General features: G+C 45.7%; 1 protein-coding gene across 3 annotated transcripts in view; it reads left to right on the top strand.

The window, feature by feature from the left end:
* Positions 1 to 3,438: 3,438 nt before the first annotated feature.
* LOC146869047 (chitinase-3-like protein 2) overlaps positions 3,439 to 24,224 on the top strand; it is a 290,781-nt gene continuing 269,995 nt past the window's right edge. For all 3 annotated transcript variants that reach the window (XM_085642153.1, XM_085642935.1, XM_085641346.1), the window contains exons 1-2: positions 3,439 to 3,536; positions 19,885 to 20,086. In XM_085642153.1, the coding sequence (XP_085498279.1) occupies positions 3,458 to 3,536; positions 19,885 to 20,086 (281 nt within the window). In that variant the 5' untranslated portion in view covers positions 3,439 to 3,457. The remainder of the gene's footprint in view (positions 3,537 to 19,884; positions 20,087 to 24,224) is intronic.

The raw sequence follows: 24,224 nt of genomic DNA, 5'->3' as shown, positions 1-24,224 counted from the left end.
GACTGGACTGGATCACCAGCCCTTATGCCCAGGCTATTTGCATCTGTAGCTTGGGTTTTGCCCTTGGAGTGCAGGCTGGGCATCCCGTGGCCGCCCTGTGAAGGGTTGCAGCAATTACAGCCACCGACGCAACACAGCTTTTCAAAACAGTTGTTGCCAAAAAAGACGTATTTGAAGCATGTGCCACATTTCAGAGTCACATCAAACCATCTTAAAGACAACACGGACAATTAAAATTACTTTTATAGCAGAAAACCATCGGTAGATTTAGAACTTCGGAGGTAGACTACCCTTGATTTTGACAGACTGCCTTCTACCAGATGCTACCAGATGCTTTGCACCCGAGCAACAGCCACCTCCTCCGAGTGCCCCCTGATTATTGTCCCTCTGTGTGTCTGATGCTCCCGTCAGTACCTAGTAGCACCTCTCAGTGCCCGCATGCTTACCATCTCATTTCTCCCCGTGTCTCCTTTAGTTCCCCAATTACCTTTGGCCCTCTATAACTGCCCCAGGCCCAAGTGCCTTCTCCACACCCCCCAAATAGCCCCGTCCCCAAATTTCTCTTCATAGTACCCTCAGGTTGCTCGTCTGTGTCTCACAGTAACTTACAATGTGCCACTCCTTTTGGGACCTAAAAGTCCCAATTGCCTCTTTTAGCCCCTGGGTCTGTTTGTATAGTTCCACTTAAGTCCCACCAGACACTCTGTCCACAGCTATAAGCATCCCAAGATGTCCGCTATGAATTGCCCTCCTCATACATCACCTCCACAGCAGCACACATCAGTGGCACATCCCCTCCCTTCCTATGAATCCCCCAGTGAACCGTAAAGTGCTGTTCCTTAGTAACTGACAGCTTCAATTGTCGCCCCAATGTTGCAGTCACAATTACCACATCACGTTTTCATGCCCTGTATCTCAATGGCCCACTCAAAGTACCCCCAGCATTAATTACCCCTGGAGTGTTCTTCCTTTTTGCCCCAAATGCCCCTTTTCCAAGCCACACATGTAGCACTACTTAAAGTACCTGTTTGTATCGCTTGATGCCCTCAGACCACCCCTTCCTCTACAGCTCCCATTACCCTCCACTGCACCGTTCCCTTATTCACCATAAGTCCCAATGATCTGTTCAAAGTGCCATCAGTTCAATCCCCTTAAGTTGCTCCATCTAGCAACTCCAACAACTGTGCTTTCTTTCTCTCTGTGCACCAAGTATCACCTTCTTTGTCATTCCTCTTAAGTGCCTCGAGGCAGTGTGCTTCTGTGCCATGTGTTTGACATGGCCCCCTCTGCAGGGTCATCCCCAAAGATTTTGCCTTCTCACCTCCTGTTTTCTGAATTAATTTTTGCTGGTATTAGGACTCTATGCACTTTACCCCTGCTAACGAGTGCTAACGTGCTTGTGCTCGCTCCCTAAAACATGATACAATTGGCTTACCCTTAATTGGCCCATTTAATTTACTTATAAGTCTCAAGAAAAGTGCTACAACATGGGCCCAGGGCCTGTAAATTAAATGCTACACTTGGGCCTGCAGCACTTGCTGTGCCACCCACTTAAATAGCCGATAAAAATGTCTCAGGCCTGCTCTTGCAGCTTGTGGGCAGTGTTAAACTGTCATTTTGACCTCGCAAAATAATCCTATTGGCAGGCCTTAACCTTCATTTTTAGTACATATAAGTCACCCCTAAGGTAGGCCCTAAACATCCCACAGGTCAGAGTGCTTTGTTTTTTTTTTAACAGAGTTTTATATAGCGCAAACGTGACCCGAATCGGGTGTCAGAGCGCTTTACATAGCGCCAGTTGCGTTACAAGAGGACACGTTCATTAGGTCTTGCCTACGCAGCACGTATGCGTTGCATAGGAGAGGCCATTAGTCATCGGCACAGCTCTGCGGCCAAAAACGTGCACGTGTTCCATTGCCTTCAATGGCAACGCGTGCACGTGTGGTGATTCACTTGCGGGAGCGAGCGGCTGGCGCCATATGTTATCAATTATCGCGGCGCCAGCCGCTCGCTCCCACAAGTGAATTGTGCAGGCCCCCTCCTGCCGCGCAAGCTTGTGCTTTCATTACAAGAGCGTTGGTGCTATGCAATGCAAATCCATTTGGTGTTGCACACACGTCAATTTTGAGGCACAAAATCGAATTTTTATTGGGAAGTTGTTTGATGCAACCTGCCATGTGCACAGCTTTGAACTGCGAGCACCAGAGCCACCATAGTAAATCAAGGCTTTTGTTGGCACTATGCGGAAGAAAAGGCATACATCAAGTTGGATGGCACAATTTACTACCAAGTAGTATTTATTACAAGACGGTACACTATTATAGGGAGCACAGATACTCACAGGTAAAGGGAGAGCGCATATCTTGCCGAGTACGTGGGTGTTCACAAACATTTTATGCACTGTCCCACACAGAATACGTTTTGAAGTCGATTGTTGCCAAAGATAAGAGGAGTGAAGCACTCAAGATTCCCATGTCCATGCCTGAGTAGCTCAACCCGTTCAAGTTTTTTCTCTGCATTCTAGGTCTTGTAGTCATAATTTTATAATAGGATCAAATGGACTTCAAATCCCAGAATGCAAAGTAAAATACCTGATCTGACCGAACACTCGCAACTGGAGCTGGCGAAATTTGGAGTATTTTTTTCAGGCAAAAAGCGCTCAGATATATTCCAAAACTGGTGATCGCACTGGGGAAGGAGTTTCTCCAGGGGAAACATATTTTCACAGGCAGAAATAGAAAAACAAATAAAAATGAAATGCCTTGATGGTGAATTGTTCAGTATTGTAATTTTACTGTCTAAGGATAGAAAGGGACATACTACGGAAAGGGATGTAGCCTTGCAAAATGCAGTGAAATCCACCATCTCGTGCGTTTGCGGGCTTTGAAGGGGCATTTTGCAGGTAGTTTCACAGCATGGATACAACTACACTTCAAGTGCAGACGGAAGGGTTTTTAGGGTAGACATAGATCTCACGTTTTGAATGTGTAAGTAGCTCATACAAGCCAGGTTTTTTTTAAATGTGCATTCTGGTACTTGTAGTCCTTATGATTCTGTTATAAATCCAGGACTACAAGTACCAGGTTGCAAAGGAAACAACTAGAATGGCTGAGCTCGCTACTCGCACATGGACCTGGGGAAACTTGAGCGCATTGAACATAACTCCAGACTAAAATGAGAGAGTAGAGGAAGCATTTTCCCAACGGACGAAGCTATTTTCCTGTGGAGAAAAGAGTTAATTGTTCAATTGCACATTATGCATGATTTACATATGCATATCCCTCCTGCTGGAAAACAAAGAAGGCCACATACATTGATAGGTGCCTGGCAGGGGCAGGTGTGGGTGCAGCCATCTCTCTCCCGCCCTCCTCTGTGATTGGTCGCCTTTCTCCGTCCCCCGGGAATGAATGCAGCTGGGCCTCATCAGTGACACTGATTGCAGGGCGCTGGGCGCGAGATGCTCAGTGTTTCTACGATGTTGCTGTGGTTTGGGCTTTTGCTCGCTTTGGGCGCAAGACGGGTCTGTGGAGGGCCAGGTAATGAGCGCGCACCCTTCGGCAGTATCAGCCATGAACTGGCGACCCCGTCTCTTCTGCCCCATAGCAGCTGAAAGTCGTGAAACCTATAAGGGACAGGCAATAATGGGAGTGGCGGCTTGTCATTTGGGAGGCTGGGGGAGGGGGTGAGAGGAATGACCATGAAGATCACGATTGCTTCGATTCTCTTTTTGAGGAGGTGGGGGTGGGGGTGGGTAGCTTGTCAGTCAGTGCAGGTGACGAGGGAAGTGTGGTTAGCTGATGGTCAACAAAGGTCTGTGTGTCCCTGCCGAGGTCTGTGTGTGGTGGTGCGGTCACAGATGACCCTCTCGGTGGTAAGACGAGGCTGGGAAGAGGGTCACAGAGTAGGGCCCATCCTAGAGGCCCTGGTTGTAGACCGGAAGAGCGAGGTCTGTGGTAGGAAGGGTCTGTGGGGCATGTCTGTCGGGCTCTCAGTGATGTGATGATGCATATGGATGGGTTAGAAGAGAGTCTTTAAGTGAAATAAGAGTTTGTCTCGGGTAAAAATAAATTGGTCTGGCGTGTCCAAGGAGGGGGGTGGTTGGGCGAGGTGAGTGTTGTCAGAGGGCTGGGATGGAGGGGTTTGGTTTGTGATCTCGGGGTGAAAGTGATTGTGTATGTGAACCTAGTTGAAGCTGGCTGGGATAGCTGGGTCTGGAGTGAAGCTGTGTATGGCTAGGGTGGCTGCGTGTAGTGTACTGTGTCGGGGCTGGTTATGGAGTGTGGTCTCTGAGATGATGGATGGGCCGGTCAGTGTAGTGTCGGGTGTCTAAGATGGGTGGTTATGAAGTGTAGTATCACTTGGCTATGATGGGTGGCTATGGAGTGTAGTGTCCGATGGATGGTTATGGATTGTAGTGTCAGATGGATGGTTTTGTAGTGTCAGATGGATGGTTGTGGAGTGTAGTGTCCGATGGCTAGGATGGATGCTTATGGGGTGTAGTGTCAGGTGCAAGGATGGATGGTTATGGAGTGTAGTGTCAGATGGCTAGGATGGATGGTTATGGAGTGTAGTGTCAGATGGCTAGGATGGATGGTCATGAAGTGTAGTGTCAGATGGCTAGGATGGATGGTCATGAAGTGTAGTGTCAGATGACTAGGATGGATGCTTATGGATTGTAGTGTCAGGTGGCTAGGATGGATGGTTATGGAGTGTAGTGTCAGATGGCTAGGATGGGTGGTTATGGACTGTAGTGTCAGATGGCTAGGATGGATGGTCATGAAGTGTAGTGTCAGATGACTAGGATGGATGGTTATGGAGTGTAGTGTCAGATGGCTAGGATGGATGGTTATGGATTGTAGTGTCAGATGGCTAGGATGGGTGGTTATGGATTGTAGTGTCAGGTGGCTAGGATGGATGGTTATGGAGTGTAGTGTCAGGTGGCTAGGATGGATGGTTATGGAGTGTAGTGTCAGCTGGCTAGGATGGATGGTTATGGAGTGTAGTGTCAGATGGCTAGGATGGATGGTTATGGAGTGTAGTGTCAGATGGCTAGGATGGATGGTCATGAAGTGTAGTGTCAGATGACTAGGATGGATGCTTATGGATTGTAGTGTCAGGTGGCTAGGATGGATGGTTATGGAGTGTAGTGTCAGATGGCTAGGATGGATGGTTATGGAGTGTAGTGTCAGATGGCTAGGATGGATGGTCATGAAGTGTAGTGTCAGATGACTAGGATGGATGCTTATGGATTGTAGTGTCAGGTGGCAAGAACGGGTTGTTATGGAGTGTAGTGTCAGATGGCTAGGGCGGATGTAGTGTCAGATGGCTAGGGCGGATGTAGTGTCAGATGGCCAGGGAGGATGTAGTGTCAGATGGTCGGGGAGGATGTAGTGTCAGATGGTTATGAAGGATGGGTCTGCCAATGTAGCCTGAGTGGACTAGGACATTGAATGCAGCCTCGGATGGCTGGAAATGATGTCTGAAGTGTAGTCATGGACCACCAGATGGCTGGCCTGGAGGGAGCGGTGACTATGCGGAGGGTGAAACCCAGTAGACTTGTAATCCTCGTGGGCTAGAATGATACAGCCTTAGTGCGTGATTGGACGGGGAAGAGTTGATGGTCTGGGAGTAGAACTTCGGGAGCTCTTTGCTAGACTGGCCGGTGGGTTTGGTCTGGGAGGGGAATGTGCTTGGTTCATGGGGTCATCCATGAGGCATAGAATGGCTGGATCTGGGGTGACATGTAGGCGGGATGGATTCATGTGTTTGCTGGTATGATGAACAGTAATATGGGGCTCACCAGACTCCACTGGATGGTTGGGGCTTGAGTGACTGGTGTGCTGCGAAGACACTTCTTGTGTGGCCACCTGGCTGCAGTCACAAGTCATCTTGTGTCCGGCACTGGAGCCTGAGAGCACAACAGAGGTGGGCATGGACAAGTGCAACTTGTGTGGCCTTCAGCTGGCCTGGGATAGGATATTTCTGCACCGTTTCCATAGACCATGTATGTTGAGATGCCTTTGTATGTTGTTGACTAGGTTGTAGTAAAGGAATTCAAATACGCTCTGTAGTCTCGTACCTCTCATGGAACCGATCGAGTAAGCACGACCGTCCCTTGTAGAGTTCTTCCCCTTTCCAGCCATCCATTCATCCATTGATCCACCCATCCTTTTGCTTTTACTCCCATCCACTAGTTTCTCCATCAATTCATGCTATCACCATTCTACTCATTCATCCTTTTATCCACCGATCCCTTCATCCTTCCATACATCTTTTCACCTTTCCACCTATTCTTTTTCCATTCAACCTTCCACCCGTCCCCATTTTTCCATGTTTCGTTCTTCTGCCTTTGTTTCCACCTTTCCATTCAGCTTCTACACCTTTCTTCTTTTCCCTGTTCCTTCCTTTTAATCTCCCATGCGTCTCCTCTTCTTTCTTTACTCTATTTCTCACCGGTATTCTTTCATTTAGTTTCTTTCTTATCTTTTCTCTCCTGCTCACTTTTTCCATATGCCTGTCATTTTTCTTCATTTTTATTAATTGTTCTTCCGACCAGATCCTTCACTATACTTGCCTCATTCGGCAGCTTCGGCTCACACTGCTCAACCATGTCTTTTGTCTGCATATAGAAAAGGTCTATCATTAATAATTCACATTTTAGTGGCTCTCCGGCTGTAACTGCTAAAGCTGGGGCTCCCCACGCGTCTGGTTGTGCGTCTGGGCTTGTTTCAGCACATTAGAGTTTCAGCCCTTGTCAAGTTGTTGATGAGGGAGGAAAGCAGAGAGGAGAATGTTAACTTATTGTATACAAAGGCCACGAAGTTGGGACTAAATCATTATGGCCACAAATGTCTACATTGTGTATTTATTTTTATTTATAAGGTTTTATACAGTGCGGACTAGACCTGACGAGGGCATCAAAGCGCTTTTACAAAAGTTAAGTCAAAAGAGAAGTTGCACGCTAGTCACATATAAATGAGTATCTAAGAAGAAATTGTATGTTAGTTCTTGTAGAAGGTCATGGTTGTGTTAGTCGTTCTCGATTAGAGACCAACATGGCTCTTGGCTGATGAGCAGCATCTGGTTGGTATCCACTGGCATCAGGGCTGGGATCAGGAGAGAGTTTTATTCATAAGAAGTCATTTGACTTCATTTTTGAGTGAGGTGGTGGAGGGGTTCATTCTGATTTCTTGAGGCAGGGCGTTCCATATTCTGGGTGCTAGGCCACAGAAAGTGGTGTGTAGGTTTTCTTTTTCCTAAATGTTTGTGGTTTCAATAGCAGGGTGTTGGTGCTTCTCAGCGATCTGCTATTGCTTGATAATTCGAGTTTATTGACTTGATACTTTGGTGTGCTGAGGTGCAGGGCTTTGTGCGTCGTGTGTGCAATCTTTAGCTGTGCTCTTGCCTCATAAGGGAGCCAATTCAGTTCCTTTAGAACCGGGGTGATGTGGTTATTCTTTCTGGAGACAGTGACGAGTCTTGCAGCCGCGTTTAGTGAGGCTCTTAAAGGAGCCAGACTGGATCTCGGCAAGCCACATAAGGTTGAATTCCCATAGTCTATTCTGGGTAGAACTAGAGATTGAATGGCTGTTTTTAGGTCGTTGTCGTTGAGGAAGGGTTTGGGTTTTCGTTTTCTGAGAAAGCTCATATGAAAGTTGGCTCCTCTGGTGGCTGTGCTGATGTGTTCCCTCATGTCAAGAGATTCTTGTCTAGTATTATTCCCAGTGATCGTGTGGAATTGATAATGTGAGGGTTGCAATTGAGGCCTGTTAGATGTTTCATCCAGTTTACTATGTAACCATGTCCTTGTGGTGGGGAGATTAGTAGAAAGTCCGTTTTGAGCGCATTGAGTTTGAGGTGTTTTTTTGTTAGCCAGATGTGGGTTTTTTGTAAAGTTGTGTTGAGTAGTCGGATGTCATCCGGCGATGATATTTTTAGGTATAGTTGTGTATCATCCGCGTACATGTGGTAACCGATATTAGAGAGTTTCAGAATTTCAGTTAAGGGTTCCATGAATAGATTGAAGAGGGTAGGAGATAAGACGGAACCTTGAGGGACTCCCAGGGTGATGGGTGTGGTCGAGCATAGCAATTGGTTAATCTTGATTCTTTGAGCTTGGTTGGCTAAGAAGGAGGCAAACCACTTTAGGACAGCTCCTGATAAGCCCATTCTGTGTTCAAGTAGGTCGAGGAGACTGATATGTTTGACCTTTTCAAAGGCTGATGAAAGGTCTAGCAGGATTAGGAGGCAGGATTCGTTTTGATCTAGTATTCTGAGTGGGTCATGGCCGTTTCTGTGCTGTTTCTGCCTGAAGCCTGATTGGAACTGGTCAATGAGTTGGAATTGGGCTATATGGTTGCATAGTTGGGAGTGGATGCACTTCTCCATTAGTCTTGCTAGAGTAGGAATAGTGGATATTGGGCAGTAGTTATCAGGAATTGTATTTTCATTGAATGTGTTCAAGACCTCATTTCATGAAATGGAATGCTTCTTCTAATTTGTTTTTTATCATACACGGTTCATGTGCTATTGAATTGCCAGTGGTAATTTTTTTTCTGCTATATGCGAAAATCTAAATAAAATAAAAAGATATAAGTCTGAGTTTTGTGTATATATAACTTTAGTAAGCATAGCTGTCAAGTTTGCAGCATGCATATGTGTGACATTTCTGTTTCGCAGTACCTATGTATCTTAAATCAGTATTTGTAAAGTGCAGCACTGTCACCCCTAAGGGTACCTGTACGCTGGGAGAGCTGTGTCTCCATCGAAGAGCCAGGTCTTGAGTTTCTTTCTGAAGTACGCCAGGGAGGGTACTGTTCGGAGGTGGAGTGGCAGGTTATTGTAGGTCTTGGCAGCGATGTAGGAGAGGGAGCAGCCACCATTGCAGCTGTGATGGATGTGGGGGGGTGAGCGAGGAGGGTCACAGATGTCTTGCAGGGAGGTGGAAGCTTAGTGTTAGACATCAGGCCACCTGCATAGTCCCTTGGGGTTGTAGAGAGGACTGAGTGCTTGCCTTGTAAGAGTATACACTTTAGAGCAGGTCCCTTGCTACCTTAATGGAGGTGGAGTTTGTAGACACTCCCTTCCTTTAAATACCTTGATGCACCAAAGAGCCGTTGCTTGGCTTTTTGTTCCGTGATCCTGGCTCCCCGCCCCTTGCATTCTGAATCCTTGAGTGATTGCCGCTCTCTGACTCTGCGCTCTCCTGAGTTTCATTCCTTTTGCTGATTTCGACCCTGCCCTCCCGCTACCTAGTCAGCTTCCTTTCTGGCTGCCCGCCTTACCTTCTACTCAAACCAGAGTTCTGGAGTCCCACGGGCGATTCCTTTTTTTTTTTTTTTTTTTTTACCCGCGGCGCACCTTTGTTTTCAGTGCAAGACACTGCCACGTTTGAAGTTCCCGGGTTGCAGGGAAAGAATACCTTGTAACCCGCTGCCTATGTCGTATGTTATTAACAGCATTTTTCTGCATGCGCGGTGCACGTTTCTTTTTCTGTTTAACTGACGGCATTTCCCTACACGCGCAGTGTGTTTCATTTTTATGTTTATTTGGTGATTCACACTGTGCGTTATTTCCGCTCAGTGAGTGATATCCTTTCTTTTTTTGCCCTTCAAACCAAGATCGGATTAGTATATATCTTACCATTGTGGAGAGCTTGCCCGCTCTTTTAGTATTCCCCTTTCTTGTTTTCGGGGTATACTTACCTGAACATAAATCTATGTTTAGAAGATGAAACAGAGTTTTGTAGCCTGCATTTTATTTAATTTCCCTAAGCAGTTGTTGCCGTCTACCTGTCTTGGATATTACACTACCTGCACTGCTGATCGTTGGAAGTTTCATTGCACCTGGAGTTGTCCAATCGGTAAGAGACAGTGTGTCTGTTGCAAGGCCAGCCCTGAGTCTACTCTTGTTGTCTAATGTTATATGGGGAGGGAGGGAGTCTCTTAATGATATCTTTCTAGTTTCCACTGTAGGTTTTCCTCATCTCTGGTCTATTAGACGGAAGCAGCTGGGGGATGTAAAGTGTATTGTCCTGGCTTCTGATCCCACACCTCCGATAGTCATTCTGAGGGGTGTGAGTGCATTGAATCTTCTCACTCACAGACGGGCTGTAGGAGTGTGGGGATATTCTTGTCGCTCCCGTGGATTGAGTTTGGAAATACACCACCGGTTAGTGGCATCGGCAACAGAAAGCCAAGCCCACGAATTAACTCCACCCAAGTGACGATGAATACAGAAGGGACTAGTGCCTTACTGGAGAACTCCCTCCATAGTCCCACTGTAGAAGAGTTAGCAGCGCTCTCATAGATCTCCAACGGGAAGTAGGGAGACTTAGAGCAGAAAACCAACAACTACATTCCGAGTTAGAATGACACCTACACACAGCTAGTATACCGGCAGGAGAGCCCATGCAAAGGAACAAACATACATACAACCCGCCCGTTTTACAGTTCCTACTTCACCTATAGAAACCACTACCACGAGTTCTATAAATCCACAAGCCATTCAAGTGTCCGTGCATACACACAACCCAGTTCCTTTAGCAGTACCAGGAAGGTTCTATGGGGATAGTGCGAAGTTTAGCGTCTTTCTAAATCAGTGCCAGTTACTTTTTCTGTGCACGGCTTCTGCTTTTCCAGATGATGCGACCAAAGTGGCTTTTGTAATCTCGTATTTATGGGGTAACGCTGCCAGTTGGGTGGTCCCCTTAATTGAAAGTAATGACCCCCTTTTGTATGATTTCACCCTGTTTAAAGACATGTTAAAAAGTTTGTTTGCCAGACATACCTATGTAAAGGCCAGCGATAGTGAGCTGTTAAGCTTAAAACAAGGGTCCAAGGATCTTCTTACTTGTATTACTGAATTCAACCGCCTAATAGTAGAGACCCACTGGCCTGAAGAGAAAAGGACGTCTTTGTTTTATCGAGGATTAAATGATTGACTTAAAAGATCTTCTCTCGCAAATTATCAACCCCCCCTGAAGATTGTCATGCTTTTATAGATCTAGTAGTGAGACTGAATCACAGATTAACGGAACGTAAAGGAGAAAAATCTCGTGGACTCGTTTTCTTGTAGTTCGTGGGGCTAAGAAAGAGATTAAACACACCAAGGACACTAGCGAACCTATGCAAATACGGGGTATGAGATCCCCATTGACCCCAGAAGAAAAAGAAAGACGTAGAAAAAACAATCTCTGCCTTTATTGCAGCAAAGGCGGACATTACGCCAGAAGTTGTCCTGCCAAGACTTCTACGACCCCTAAGACCGTATCTATGTATAAAGAGTACGTTTCCGTGCCAGGAAACTAGGAAACTTGAGGAACGAGGAGACCGTTTCTTCAAGTTATCAGTCTCTTAAGGTCTCACAGGAAGTAGCCAGTATCACAGCTCCTGTGGCGCGTCATTTCACGCTATCTGTTACTCTCATTGTTTCCACTCAATGTCAAAGGGCCTTATCCATTCTTCTGCATTCAAGGGCGACGGGTAATTTTCTAGACATACACCTTGCTCAGATGCTAGGATTCCCCTTTCTGCCTAAAGCTAAACCTGAACCCATTAGAGCGGTGGATGGAACAGAGCGGTCTTCCGGTTTAGTAACACATCATACTCCGGCGATGACCGTAGTATGTAATAACGGACATTTCAAACAGCTAACCTTCGACCTAATCAACACACTAACTTTTGGGGCCATACTCTGGGTTCCGTGGTTACAAGTACACAACCCTCACATAGATTGGAATTCTCGCAAAATTACCCTAAAATCTCCTTATTGGTTGTTGCATTGTTAGAAGAAGGCCCAAGAGTGGGAAACCCCGTTATGTTGTGCCATGAAAGGGATGGAGGAAAGTCTTCCGCATATCTATAGGGAGTACAGAGAAGTTTTTGATGAAGAAAAGGCCTCTGTAATGCCTCCCCACAGGAGCTATGATTGCCGGATTGATTTAATTTCAGGAGGCGAACTGCCGGTTAGTCGAATATATGCGTTGACTGAACCCGAGACAGAATATCTCCAAAAATATTTTGCAGAGATGCTGGAGAAAGGGTTCATAAGACATTCTACCTCTCCCTTCTTCTTCATCCCTAAACGCAAAGGAGGACTAAGGACTTGCCTAGATTATCGCGCATTAAACAAAGTGACCATAAAAAACAAATATCCCCTTCCACTCATTTCCGTCCTGTTAGATCAAGTGAGAGGGGCCAAAATATTCACCAAATTAGATCTTCGTGGGGCCTACCATCTTGTAAGAATAGAGGAGGGAGACAAATGGAAGACCGCATTTCGAACTAAATTCAGGTTATTCGAATACTGCGTCATACCATTTGGTCTCTGCAATGCCCCTGAGGCCTTTCAATTCTTTATCAACGACATCGTACGTAAATATCTTGACCCATCGTGATCGTCTACATAGAAAATATTCTGATTTTCTCAAATACCGAACAAGAACATGTGGGGCACGTAAAACAGGTATTGCAGAAACTGATGGATAATCGATTATTCGCTTATCTGGACAAAAGCACTTTCCACACTAATCGAGTGGAATTCTTGGGTTTTATCACACCGGAAGGCATACATATGGACCCAAAAAAGATAGATGCATTACTCAAGCGGCCTAGTCCCAACAATGTAAAAGAGGTCCAATCCTTAATCGGGTTTGCAAATTTTTACAGACGCTTTATTGATCACTTATCAGACCTAATTGCTCCCATCACACAGCTCCTCCGCAACTGGGTTGCTTTTGTCTGGTCTGCTGAAGCTGAGCAAGCCTTCTCTCAGCTCAAGAACAGATTGACCACCGCACCCATCCTTCGTCGTGCAGACAATACTCAGCCATACTACGTTGAAGCAGACGCCTCTCAATATGCGGTGGGAGGGGTCTTATCTCCGCGTAATCCAGCAACTGGTTGTTTACACCCCATTGCTTATTTTTCAAAGACCCTTCTTCCTGCCGAACAAAATTATACCATGGGAGAGCGTGAGTTATTAGCTATAAAACTTGCTTTCCAGGAATGGAGGCATTATCTTTTGGGGTCCCCACACACTGTTACCATCTACACTGACCATCGCAATCTGCAGTTTTTTTAAGGCGTTACCTCGGAGACAAATGAGATGGGTCCTGTTCTTCAGTGAATACGACTTTGTTCTAACCTATCGCCCAAGATCTCGACAAGGGAAGGCTGATGCATTGTCCAGGTTGGGATCGGGAATGAAGATGGTTAACTGAGCATCCTCCTCTCATTCCTAGTCATAATATTGTAGGAGTAGGCGATATGGGGAATCAAACTTCTCCCTTCTTAACACGATTAATGAACGCCTTTTCTGACATATCACCTCTTGACTGGTTGAAGGACCGACTACACACTATCAAAGACGGGTTATATCTTCATGACAACAAGATTTACGTACCTCTTGTAGAACTGCAACAACAGATAATTAAATGGTGTCGTCCACACCTCCCTAGCAGCTCACCCTGGTGGAGAAAAGACAGTGCAACTCTGTCAACGATGGTTTTGGTAGAGGGGCATGAATAAAGATATTTTGTCTTGTGTCTCGGTATGTCCTGTTTGTGCTAGACAAAAGTCTTTGCATACCGCCCCTACAGGGTTGCTTCAACCTATAGATATTCCTCCAGTCCCCTGGCATACAGTCAGTATGGATTTCATCAAAGACTTGCCAAGAGCACAAGGTTACATCACTATATTAGTAGCAGTAGATCTGTTTACAAAGATGGCTCACTTCCTCCCATTGAAGAAACTGCCTTCATCTAAGGAGTTGGCACAGGTGTTTACAGAACAGATCATTTGATTACATGGCATTCCCTCTGTGATAATAACCAATCGAGGCGCCCAATTCATTTCCCATTTCTGGCAGGGGTTGTGTGTCTCCCTGGGAATAGATCATAGATAGTCCACGGCATACCATCCACAGACAGACGGACCAACCATACCCCGGAACAATTCCTACGGTGCTTGTTATCGACCATTGCTTCTGACTGGGTACAGGCCTTACCTTTTAGCAGAATTTGCATACAACAATACCATCCATTCCTCCACTGGTGTTTCTCCTTTTTTTTTTTTTTTTTTTTTTTTTTTTTTTTTTAACCCACGCACACCACCCTAGATTCCTTCCTTTCCCTGTGCCTGTCCAGTTAAACAACATCCCTGCCGTCCATAAACATCACACAAATTTTACACCACTGGAAAGCCGCCAAACCTGAATTACAGAAGGCCCAAGACGCAATGAAATTACAGTCCGATAAACACTGCCGCCCTGCTCCAGAGTATAAAGTGGGTGACAAGGTCTAGTTATCTACCAAAAACTTAAGACTGGAGGGACCTCGTAAACTACAACCCCGTTACATTGGACTTTTTACAGTAACCAAGTTAATCACTCCCGTTTCACTGAGACTTGTTACCTGAAGAGATGCACATTCATCCAGTGTTCCATGTTTCCTTACTAAAGGAGTAGAAACCCTCACAGAATCCTGAGGAACCCCCTCCCCCTGTTCTAGTGGGTGGTGAAACAGAATACGAAGTTAAAAGAATACTTGATTCTCGTAGATATAGGGGCAAGCTCCAATATCTGATCGATTGGGTAGGATACGTTCCAGAAGACGGGTCATGGGAACCCGCTGAAAATGTACATACTCCAGTCTGTTCGTATATTTAATGCCCTGCACCCTACAAAACCTCGACCGGTGAATAGACCTTTGGGTGGGAGAACTGTTAGACATCAGGCCACCTGCATAGTCCCATGGGCTTGTAGAGAGGTCCCTTGCTACCTTAATGGAGGTGGGAGTTTGTAGACACTCCCTTCCTTTAAATACCTTGATGCACCGAAGAGCTGTTGCTTGGCTTTTGGGTCCGTGATCCTGGCTCCCCGCACCTTGCATTCTGAATCCTTGAGTGATTGCCGCTCTCTGACTCGGCGCTCTCCTGAGTTTCATTCCTTTTGCTGATTTCGACCCTGCCCTCCCGCTACCTAGTCAGCTTCCTTTCTGGCTGCCCGCCTTACCTTCTACTCAAACCCGAGTTCTGGAGTCCCACGGGCGATTCCTTTTTTTTTTTTTTTTTAAACCCGCGGCCACACCTTTGTTTTCAGTGCAAGACGCGGCCGTGGTTTGAAGTTCCCGGGTTGCAAGGAAAGAATACCTTGTAACCCGCTGCCTATGTCGTACGTTATTAACGGCATTTCCCTACACGCGCGATGCAAGTTTCATTTTTATGTTTATTTGGTGATTCACACTGCGCGTTATTTCTGCTCAGTGAGTGATAACCTTTCTATTTTTGCCCTTAAAACCAAGATAGGATTAGTATATATCTTACTATTGTGGAGAGCTTGCCCGCTCTTTTATTCACCCTTCTTGTTTTCGGGGTATACTTACCTGAACATAAATCTCTGTTTAGAAGATGAAACAGTAAGCAGTTGTTGCCGTCTACTTGTCTTGCAAAGACCTTTTGATTGAACAAAAAAATATATATATAGCAAACTTACTAATAGGGGCTTCTGCCAGCTCTTCATTCATTGGTCTATTGTGGCTTTTTTAACATCTTTCTTCCACCCACTCGAATTTACAGCATGCAACACTGGGACGGAGCCCTTCAGTCATTCTGCCCCTTCACAATGAATTGATCCATGCACAAATAGGTTCCCTTCAGTGCCAGGTAGTATTGTCTTTTTTTAATTGATTCGGCAGCGCTTGAGGCCGATCCTGGATACTGAAGCAGGTGATATTTCTTTAATTTCTTTTTGCCCTTCTCCTGTTACCTTAAACTTATTCAAGCAACATGTGAACTAATAGCCACACTGTTTGCTGCCACTCCTTTGAGCTTCAAAAGTGCTATTTTAAATTAAAAGCATGTACATGCCCACGGAAAGTAGCAGCAGTGATGGCGTCCCACAGCCTTTGAGTACTTTTGTGACCAGCACCATCCCAGTTGTACTTGTGCCTGAGGTGAAGATCCTGAACTCGGCCAGCGCACAGATTTGTGACTGCCTATCCTGAGCTTTAGTGCTGCTGTCCATGTAGGTTGAGTGGTTCATCTCGACAACTTTAGCATCAAGGTGTTTTTGGTCACTTGGAATGTCACACTGCATGTTGCTGTGCAGGTGAAGAGACCGGGTGGGAACCAGTGGCGGCCGATGCAAAACTCAAGTGGGTGGTGCGGGGGAGGGGTGGACGGGACAGGGAATTAATTATAATACAAAAAAAATACCTGTTCCAATGCTGCCGGCTGCCTCTGTGCTCCTCTTCTCTACTGATGGTATCGGACACCAGCACAGGTTCCCTAGCCAATCCTGGCGCTCAGTGGTATTACAAAACTTGAGGACCCCCTCTGCAAAGTACATGGAGGGGGGCCCCTCCGGCCACACTCAGGAGCTCTCCAGCCAGGGTACTGCGCAGAGTGGGCCCCCCGAACCACTGTGGTTGCAGGGGCCTTTGTTACCCCACTGCCAGTGCTGCTCTCAATAGCATGAGAGTAGCGCCAGGATTGGTCTGAGGGGCTTTGTTTGCTGCTCAGTCAGTACCTGGGAGTCTGTGTTATTTCTCCAACCCGGCTGTGCAACACAGCTGGGTTGGCGAAACCTAAGTGCCATGACGGTTTGGCTGACCTAAGACAGATGGCCAAACCGTCATGCGCACTTATAGTGTGTACAAATCTTCTCCTCCTGGCTGTGACAACAGCCAAGCCCCACCCTGCCCAGACTTAACTGGCTGTAGAGGGAAACGGGAAAAATAAAATGATAATAAAGTGAATCTTTTATCATTTTATCTTTCCCCCCACAGCTTGCTCGCAGCAGGGGGCGATCTCTTATGTTCTAGTGGAGGAGCAGCCACTGGTGGGAGCTTGAACCGCGGAACAGACTGACAGTTTTCAGTTGCAGGAAAACAAATTAACTGCTCTGAATCAGGAAGGAAAAGAAACTTGCAGCAGATCTTTATAGCCCTCCCCCCACTGTTCACAATAAAAGCCATGAGTGAACGGTAAGCATCTCTTCACGCCACGCCGTGTGAAACGCATCCTGCAGCGTTCAGTCTCCCATTTACCCTCTGACTGACTGACTGCTAGTCATGTCTTTGGTCTCCTGTTTAACACTACAGAGGCATCCTATCTGCATGCCTGTCATATTTGCAGCACTTTCCTTTGATAACTAGACAGTATCATGGACGTCAATTCCCCAAAATGGCAGGGGTAATGGAAGTGACAATGCACACCGTTTGACCTTCACTTTGACTCACATACACATGCTTACACATACTAACACATTCACACACACTTGTGCATGTAAGCGCACACTCACATGCGCGCATGCATACAACCTACATTTAACAGCATTTTATACTTACCATAGCTTCCAGATAGGGTCATATTTCAGCTAATGTACTCCATCTTTATTACACCCATAGGGAATATTATTAACGATTTGTATAATAAAACAAATTGACAAACCAGGAAGTGGAGCTCCAACCAGTGTCCAGTATGGAAGAGCTGCCCCTGTGTTCCAGGCCCTGATTTTGCCACCTCTGAGGCCAGGGGTTGCAAAAGCAGTGCCAGGGGTAGCAAGAGGCAATCCACGGGTAGCGGCTGTGACACCTGGTGACCTCTAAATGATGCCCATGGAGAGCATGAGAAAGTTCAGTACATCCTTGCAGAAGCATGCAACATGTCCAGCAAGCACCTGTGTATTTTTAAAATATCTCTGTGAACATGCTCCAGACTTTTTATGGCTGGCATTAATTATGTCTTGCATTAACCATGTACCTTTTTGATTTTGTAACAATTAGAACTATATACAAAATATGCAGACCAACTATTTACAAGCCAAAAGTGAACTACAGTGAATGAATACAGTACAGTGAGCTAGCAGGAGAGACCTTGAATGATCACATTACTGAGCCCATGCTAGAAAGTTTTCTTCAAGCACAATGTGAATGGAAAGAAACACAACTTTGCTTGATTATGCTAATGCCTTGAATCTTGGCCTGCCAGAATATGCTATCCATAGACTGCAAGTGATGCAAAACGCTGCGGCGCGCCTCCTACCGAACCCACCAAAGAGAGCGAGGATCTTGAGTCCACTTTCCTCTCTGCACTGGCTCCCAGTATCAAAGAATTCTGCTCAAAACCTTGGTGCTGATTTTTCGTGCTCTCCTCGATATTGGTCCAGGCTCTCTGGCTTCCCATATTCTTTCCTACAATCCTGCGAGGAGCCTCTGGTCTTCACATCTGGCTTTGGCCAGAGTGCCGAGTGTGAGACTCAACGATCTGCAGGAGCTCCTTTTCCTTGTTAGGGCCCTCTGCATGGAACTGTCTTCGGATGCATCTGAGACAGGAAGCTGCTGAACCTGCTTTCAGGAAGGAATTGAAAACACTGTAACTTGGCGTGCTCTTGAATTAGCGCAGGGACACTCCTAGGAGCATCGGAGTGCTTTGTAAATTTGCTTCATCACCACCATCATGTGCTGCAGAAATAATAAACAGTGAAGGGAGACATCCCGTTTGAACAAGATGTAGTTGAAGCCCGAGACCTCGTTGGCATAAACCCTTTAATATGCCCTTATATATGTCCTAGTGAATTTGTTTCAAAGGTAATGGCGTCAAATATGTCATGTAAATTCAAGTGTGGATCCGCATTTTACTCGATGCTAAAAATACACAATTATATAAATGCACAAAAAAATCCCACACCTGTTTCTATAATCTACAGTACGCATGGGGCACATTGCAATTCTGTTTTTCAATCCCACATTACACATAGCACACATTGCCATGATAGCACTCACATTGCCACATATGTTAAGTGCACTGCCCATTTCCTCCTGTACAGTCCATACAGCATCTATTGCAAAATCAATCCCCACAATGCGCTGCTCCTACAGAACGCCTTGGCGCGCGCGATTTCACATTGCAGGTTTGAAAGCACCATTGCCTTTACAGTTTCCAAATGTTATCATGGATTTCGAACGTTGCCGCCACAGGTTGGTTACTGTGCTATACGTGAAGCTCACATTGCTATTCCTGTTTCAATGGTGCCAAGTGTGTAGCACAGATTGCTAAGTCAACATCCACCTTGTCCTATATGTAAGGCACACATTGCCATGCCCTGCTCTACGCTCTCCCATAGGGCGAACACATGTTGCCATGGCAGCTTGAACATTTCCCTTCATGCAACACTGTGGCTGTGCCTGTTTACACAATGTCAATTTGTGATGCACAATCACCAGGCCCATTTCAACCATTCCAAGTATTTACCATACAAACTTTCCCATGTAAACCTCACTGCTGAGGTGCTGCAGGGGCTCAAAGCCCACCAGCTCCACCAAGCCCCATAGCTGACTCGAGCACAAAGGCCTGCACCCAGATGGCACAGGGCAGGCCTTTAGCGTACTGGCCAGCTAAGCAGATGTGGTGGTCTGCCCCACTGACGCCATCTTCCACACTCTCATTGAACAGGCAGGGTGCGGGGTTGGAAGCGTAACACTTTTCATCATGCATGTGGAGACATGTATTTTAAGAAGCTTATTAGATGAGGTAGAGGGTCTGTGCGCAGTGTGTGGCTTGCTCGAAGTACACAAAGTCCCACTGTTACTCTTAAAATATATTTGTTTTTTAAAGCATTTGGTGGTTGGTAGCTACTCACTGCTTGGGAGCACTGGGGCCATCTTATAACTGCTGTGGGCTAGAGGACTTTGACAGGTGCCAGATCAGGCCTGCTATGATCAGACTGAGCCCCACCCGGTGTATTCAAGGTTGTCCGCAGGGCCAATAAAGTGCTGAACTTTGGCATACCTTTTCTAGAGGTATGGATCCCATTGTAGGTGGACCCGCAAAAGTCTTTAGTATCCTCTGCAACCACCCACATCATCCTCTGTTCTCTTTCTAGGCTCAGCCTACAAATTGGCCTGCTACTTCACCAACTGGTCGCAGTACAGAGAAGCACCAGCGACATACTGGCCAGCAGATGTGGACCCAATGCTGTGTACGCACTTCAGCTACGCTTTTGCCTGCATGGAGAACCACAAGATCGCCACTTGTGTAGAGAATGACCCAGAGCTCTACCAGCAGGTTAACGCCCTCAAGGAGAAGTCAGTAATTATTATCTATATTTAAATGCATTTCTACCTTTGTAGTTAAGGTTGACACAAGGCTCCTTAGAAAAACCTGTTCTTTGCAATATTAATGCCCTCCATAGACCAATAAACACCAAACTTTGGAACCTCACAGTGCAAAGTCAAGGTGCAAAAGAAGCAGTTTTCTGTATAAAAGTAGAAATTTCCAAAAGCAATTTTAGCCAAGGGAAAAAAGCCACAATCAAGGTACACTAAATTAGGCAGGCAATGTGTGATTGGTTTCATTTGTTACTTTTGGTGGGTTTGGTCATATACAATAAAAATAAAAGTGGCCTTAGTGCATGGACATGATCTGAAAATATTCTTTAATGTATGTAAACATCTGAAATTCGAAAAATTAAAAAGCAGCATTCTGATTAGTTGAATTTTCACAATGTTTATGAACATCGCAGCATGTGGTTGCCTGTGGAATATGTTCAGAGGGATTCTATTCATTTGATAACTAAAATCATGATGTTAGCAATTCAAAGGAAAGAAAACAACACTGAGTTGTTTCTCCCTAAAAAAACAAACGTGCTACACCAGTAACAAAGGGAACCCTTGCTTTAGAATGTTATTTTAATGAGGATAAAACGCCACATTAAATAAAAACCTGATGTTCATGAACATCACCTGAGAAATCGTAAAAGAGAGTAGAGTTGTCAACAATGGGGCAGCACTTTGAAGGCGGCTGTGGTGGCAGCTGTCCCAGCTGTGCTTGTATGCTGTGGCTGAAGAAGGACCTGGACAGCGGCCCTAGTGTTTGTAACTGTGAACAGGACACTGGAACAGCTGTACACTGCCCCGGCACTCACAGCAAAGGAGGAAAAACACCCTCCCTATTGGGCACGGGATGGGAGCTGTGGGGCAACAGCAGCAATCCAAGGTCCTTGGGCAAAGCGGAGAGGATCAAGTCAATATTGTGGTGCTTTTACCTTATATTGCAACAGGCCATTGACAACTTAAACAAGCATTGGCATAGCCAATAGGTCTCGCCTTTGGGACCTTATAAGTGTTTAACAATGCAACAGTTGCATAACTAAACACTTGTAAGGTCCCAAAAGCGAGACCTTTTGGCTATGCCAATGCTTGTTTTAACTGCTGCAATCTATTGAAGCCTATCGGAGAACATCAAAGCAGCCGTGCTGCCGCGAAAGTGATTGCGATCAAATCAAAGTGAAAGTAATCGCGGTAAAGCGCGACGCGCGCGCCCGCGCACATGCACTGTAGGTCTAGGCTGGCCTGGTAGCACTTTTTGGAGCCCTCACAAAATGTCTCGCCAGACCAGCGCATGCGCTGGGTCAGGCGAGACCTAAAAAGGGGAAAAGATGGCAGTGGAGGACAGCCCTCACCTACGATTGGTGGCATGCTTCATCACCGAGTCCCGTCTATATCCAGGGCAGGGCTCTGCTTGGTCGGACTTTCTGATTTTCCCTCTTGGTGTTTGAGAATACTGAAATATTAAACAAGCACCAAAACCCTGAAAACAGCTAATATTGGGTTAATTTGCAGCGGCGGCTCCTCTGATAAGGAGGAGCATTGCCCCACTTTTCTGTGAGCAGTACAAAAAGGACAAATAAAATGATAACTCAATGTTATTATCAGTTTATTATTCCGTATTGGCTTCAGGGCGGGCTAGGCTGGCCAGAGCAGGGTTGAGGGCGGAGTGGTTGGCACTCTAAATGCACATGACTGTTTGGCCAGTCGTCTTGGGCCGGCCAAATTGTCATGCGCACTTAGCATGTTCTCCACCCGACTGTATTGCACAGCCTGGGTGGAGAACATGCATAGGGTCCCACTCGCTGTATGAGCGCTGAACCACAGCGCTCTGACCAATCACGACGCTGCTGTCATGCTGGTGATAGCAGCGTTGTGATCGGCTATGGGAGCCTGTGTGCTTCTTGCTTTCTGCATCGAATGAAGGAAGAGGACCGAGAGGCAATGGCCGGTCTGCAGGTAAGTGGATTTCTTTTTTTTTTTATCCCTCTTCCCCCCCCCGCCAAGCAGCAGCAGCCATGGTTAATTTGCCATTTTTAAATCTCTTCCCAGTATTTGTGAAAATCTGAAGACATTACGAAAACTTGCACAGAACATTGTTGTTCATTACAGTTGCGGGCACGGACTAAGGAAATTTGTTACTAGTAAGATTAAGGCTTATAAATATCTTAGAACGTTGATGACCTTTGATACTCATTACTTCCAAAAATCATCATTATTGTCCTTCATGGCCTCGGACAAAAGTTCGCAACTTTAAGCTCCCTATATGTTGGCACCATTAATAGTTATTACTGGTTGGGTCTATTAGTACTTTAATCCTATTTTATATTGGGTAGGCTATTGGATAAATTTTAGTTGCCGATTTGCTAATAAAAAGCAGGTTAAATTCAAATTTCATATATCAAAGTTCACATGTAATATCGAACAGTGAAGGAAAAAAAGCTCATTCATAAACCAAGTTTTCAGAGCTTTGCAAATTTCCATCGCTGTATAATCAGTGAATATGCAATTGACATCTCTATACATTCTTCTCCCTGGGTAATCTAGTGTTGCTCTAAAACTTATAAATTAATACATTTTATTCCAAAAGATAACCACTTTTTTGACACATCTTGACTATGTGCCACTATCCACTGATTATATAATTTGAATATCTGAAAACACATGTAATGTGCTTGAACATATCTTATTTAGGAGCTTATGAGTGTAAAATAACATAATTTAGTATAAAAAGTGGGGGTGGGTGTAGATTGTGTAATTCCTTGTAGTATATTCACGCAGAATTATGAAGAACCGGGATTTAAACCCAGCGGCGCAGGGGACAAATTTATTAGCTGCAGTCAGTAACAGAGGTCCTATAAGTACAACACGGTGTATGTTCTCAGGAGACTGCTCAAACAAAGAGTGGAGCATCGTCTTTTATGCCAAAAACCACGTTCCTGGCTAGCATCAATTACTTACAAATTTGACCAATCAGAGGATGACATTTACAGAGGCATCATATAACGACAAACCCACTTTCAGTTATCCAGCCCATCGCCAATGACAAGGCAAAAATCCAGAATTCTTGCTCGAACAGGCTGGACGGGCCCGTCATAAAAAGACCTTAACCCAAATCAATAATTAGGCCATAAGGCCATAAAAGGAAGGGGCAGAAAGAGATGAGAGGCAAGATAGAGGGGTGTGTGCGTGTGCCATAGTCAATGTCCTGCTCTTTGATCTCTATCTGACCAGCTGCTTAACAAGGACCTGGCTCAACAAGTTTATCCTCGGGCAACAGGGTCAGTTGACTCAGGTCAAACAGAAGTCAACACGAACTCAAGCTAAGGTGTATGCGTCCCTAGAGGCTTGCTTGGCCAGTCATTCAGTAGTCATTGGCCTATGTGAGGGCAACCACAAAATGGCTGTTATGCTCAAAATGAAACCCAAGGGTTCAGACTAGATCGTCCAATACACAGTCAAATCATCGGTGTAGCATGACAAACACTCATGCATACCGCACTTGTCATTCGCGGTTCGCTGACACCAAAATCATCACGATACGACAACCTTCATTGAACGGGTTCAGAATTCACAGAACCACAGACCCTCCTTTTGCCCTTACATAGGCAATAACCTAAACTAACGTCAATCTGAATCCAGGTCTATGTTCATCAGATCATTGAGATGTTGCTGTAGCATCATCCTGGTACTTAGTAACTCTCTCTGGACAGGTCTCCTCGAACACGAGGTAGCAAAAAGGCTACATATAGCAGGAGCACACTGTATTCAAAGACAGAACAGGAAAAGGATAGCTACTACCATCCCAATGACCATCCGAATCTTCCATCCCCAGGTGGATAACAATCCCCAGAACCATTCCATTAACGACCAGTCTCCTTCGTCCACATGCACAGACTCGGAGATCTTATGTAGCTTGGAGATGGCTTGGAAAACTGTCGGAGCGTTGTCTGGAATGAAAACACAACAGCTCGATTGTATCAATTTACAGACCCCTCCTCTATCTGCAAGTATGACATCTAATGCAACTCTGTTCTGAAGAGTCATGAGGCGATCCGACTGGAGCTCAGCAGTCAAGTTACTAAGGGCGCCGGCAGTTTCGACTATGGTGGACTCA

This window comes from Triturus cristatus, chromosome 1_1, assembly GCF_964204655.1.
Source record: "Triturus cristatus chromosome 1_1, aTriCri1.1, whole genome shotgun sequence".
Classification (NCBI taxonomy): domain Eukaryota; kingdom Metazoa; phylum Chordata; class Amphibia; order Caudata; family Salamandridae; genus Triturus; species Triturus cristatus.
The sequence above is the reverse complement of the archived record's forward strand: the minus strand, read 5'-3'. Positions and strand labels throughout refer to the sequence as shown.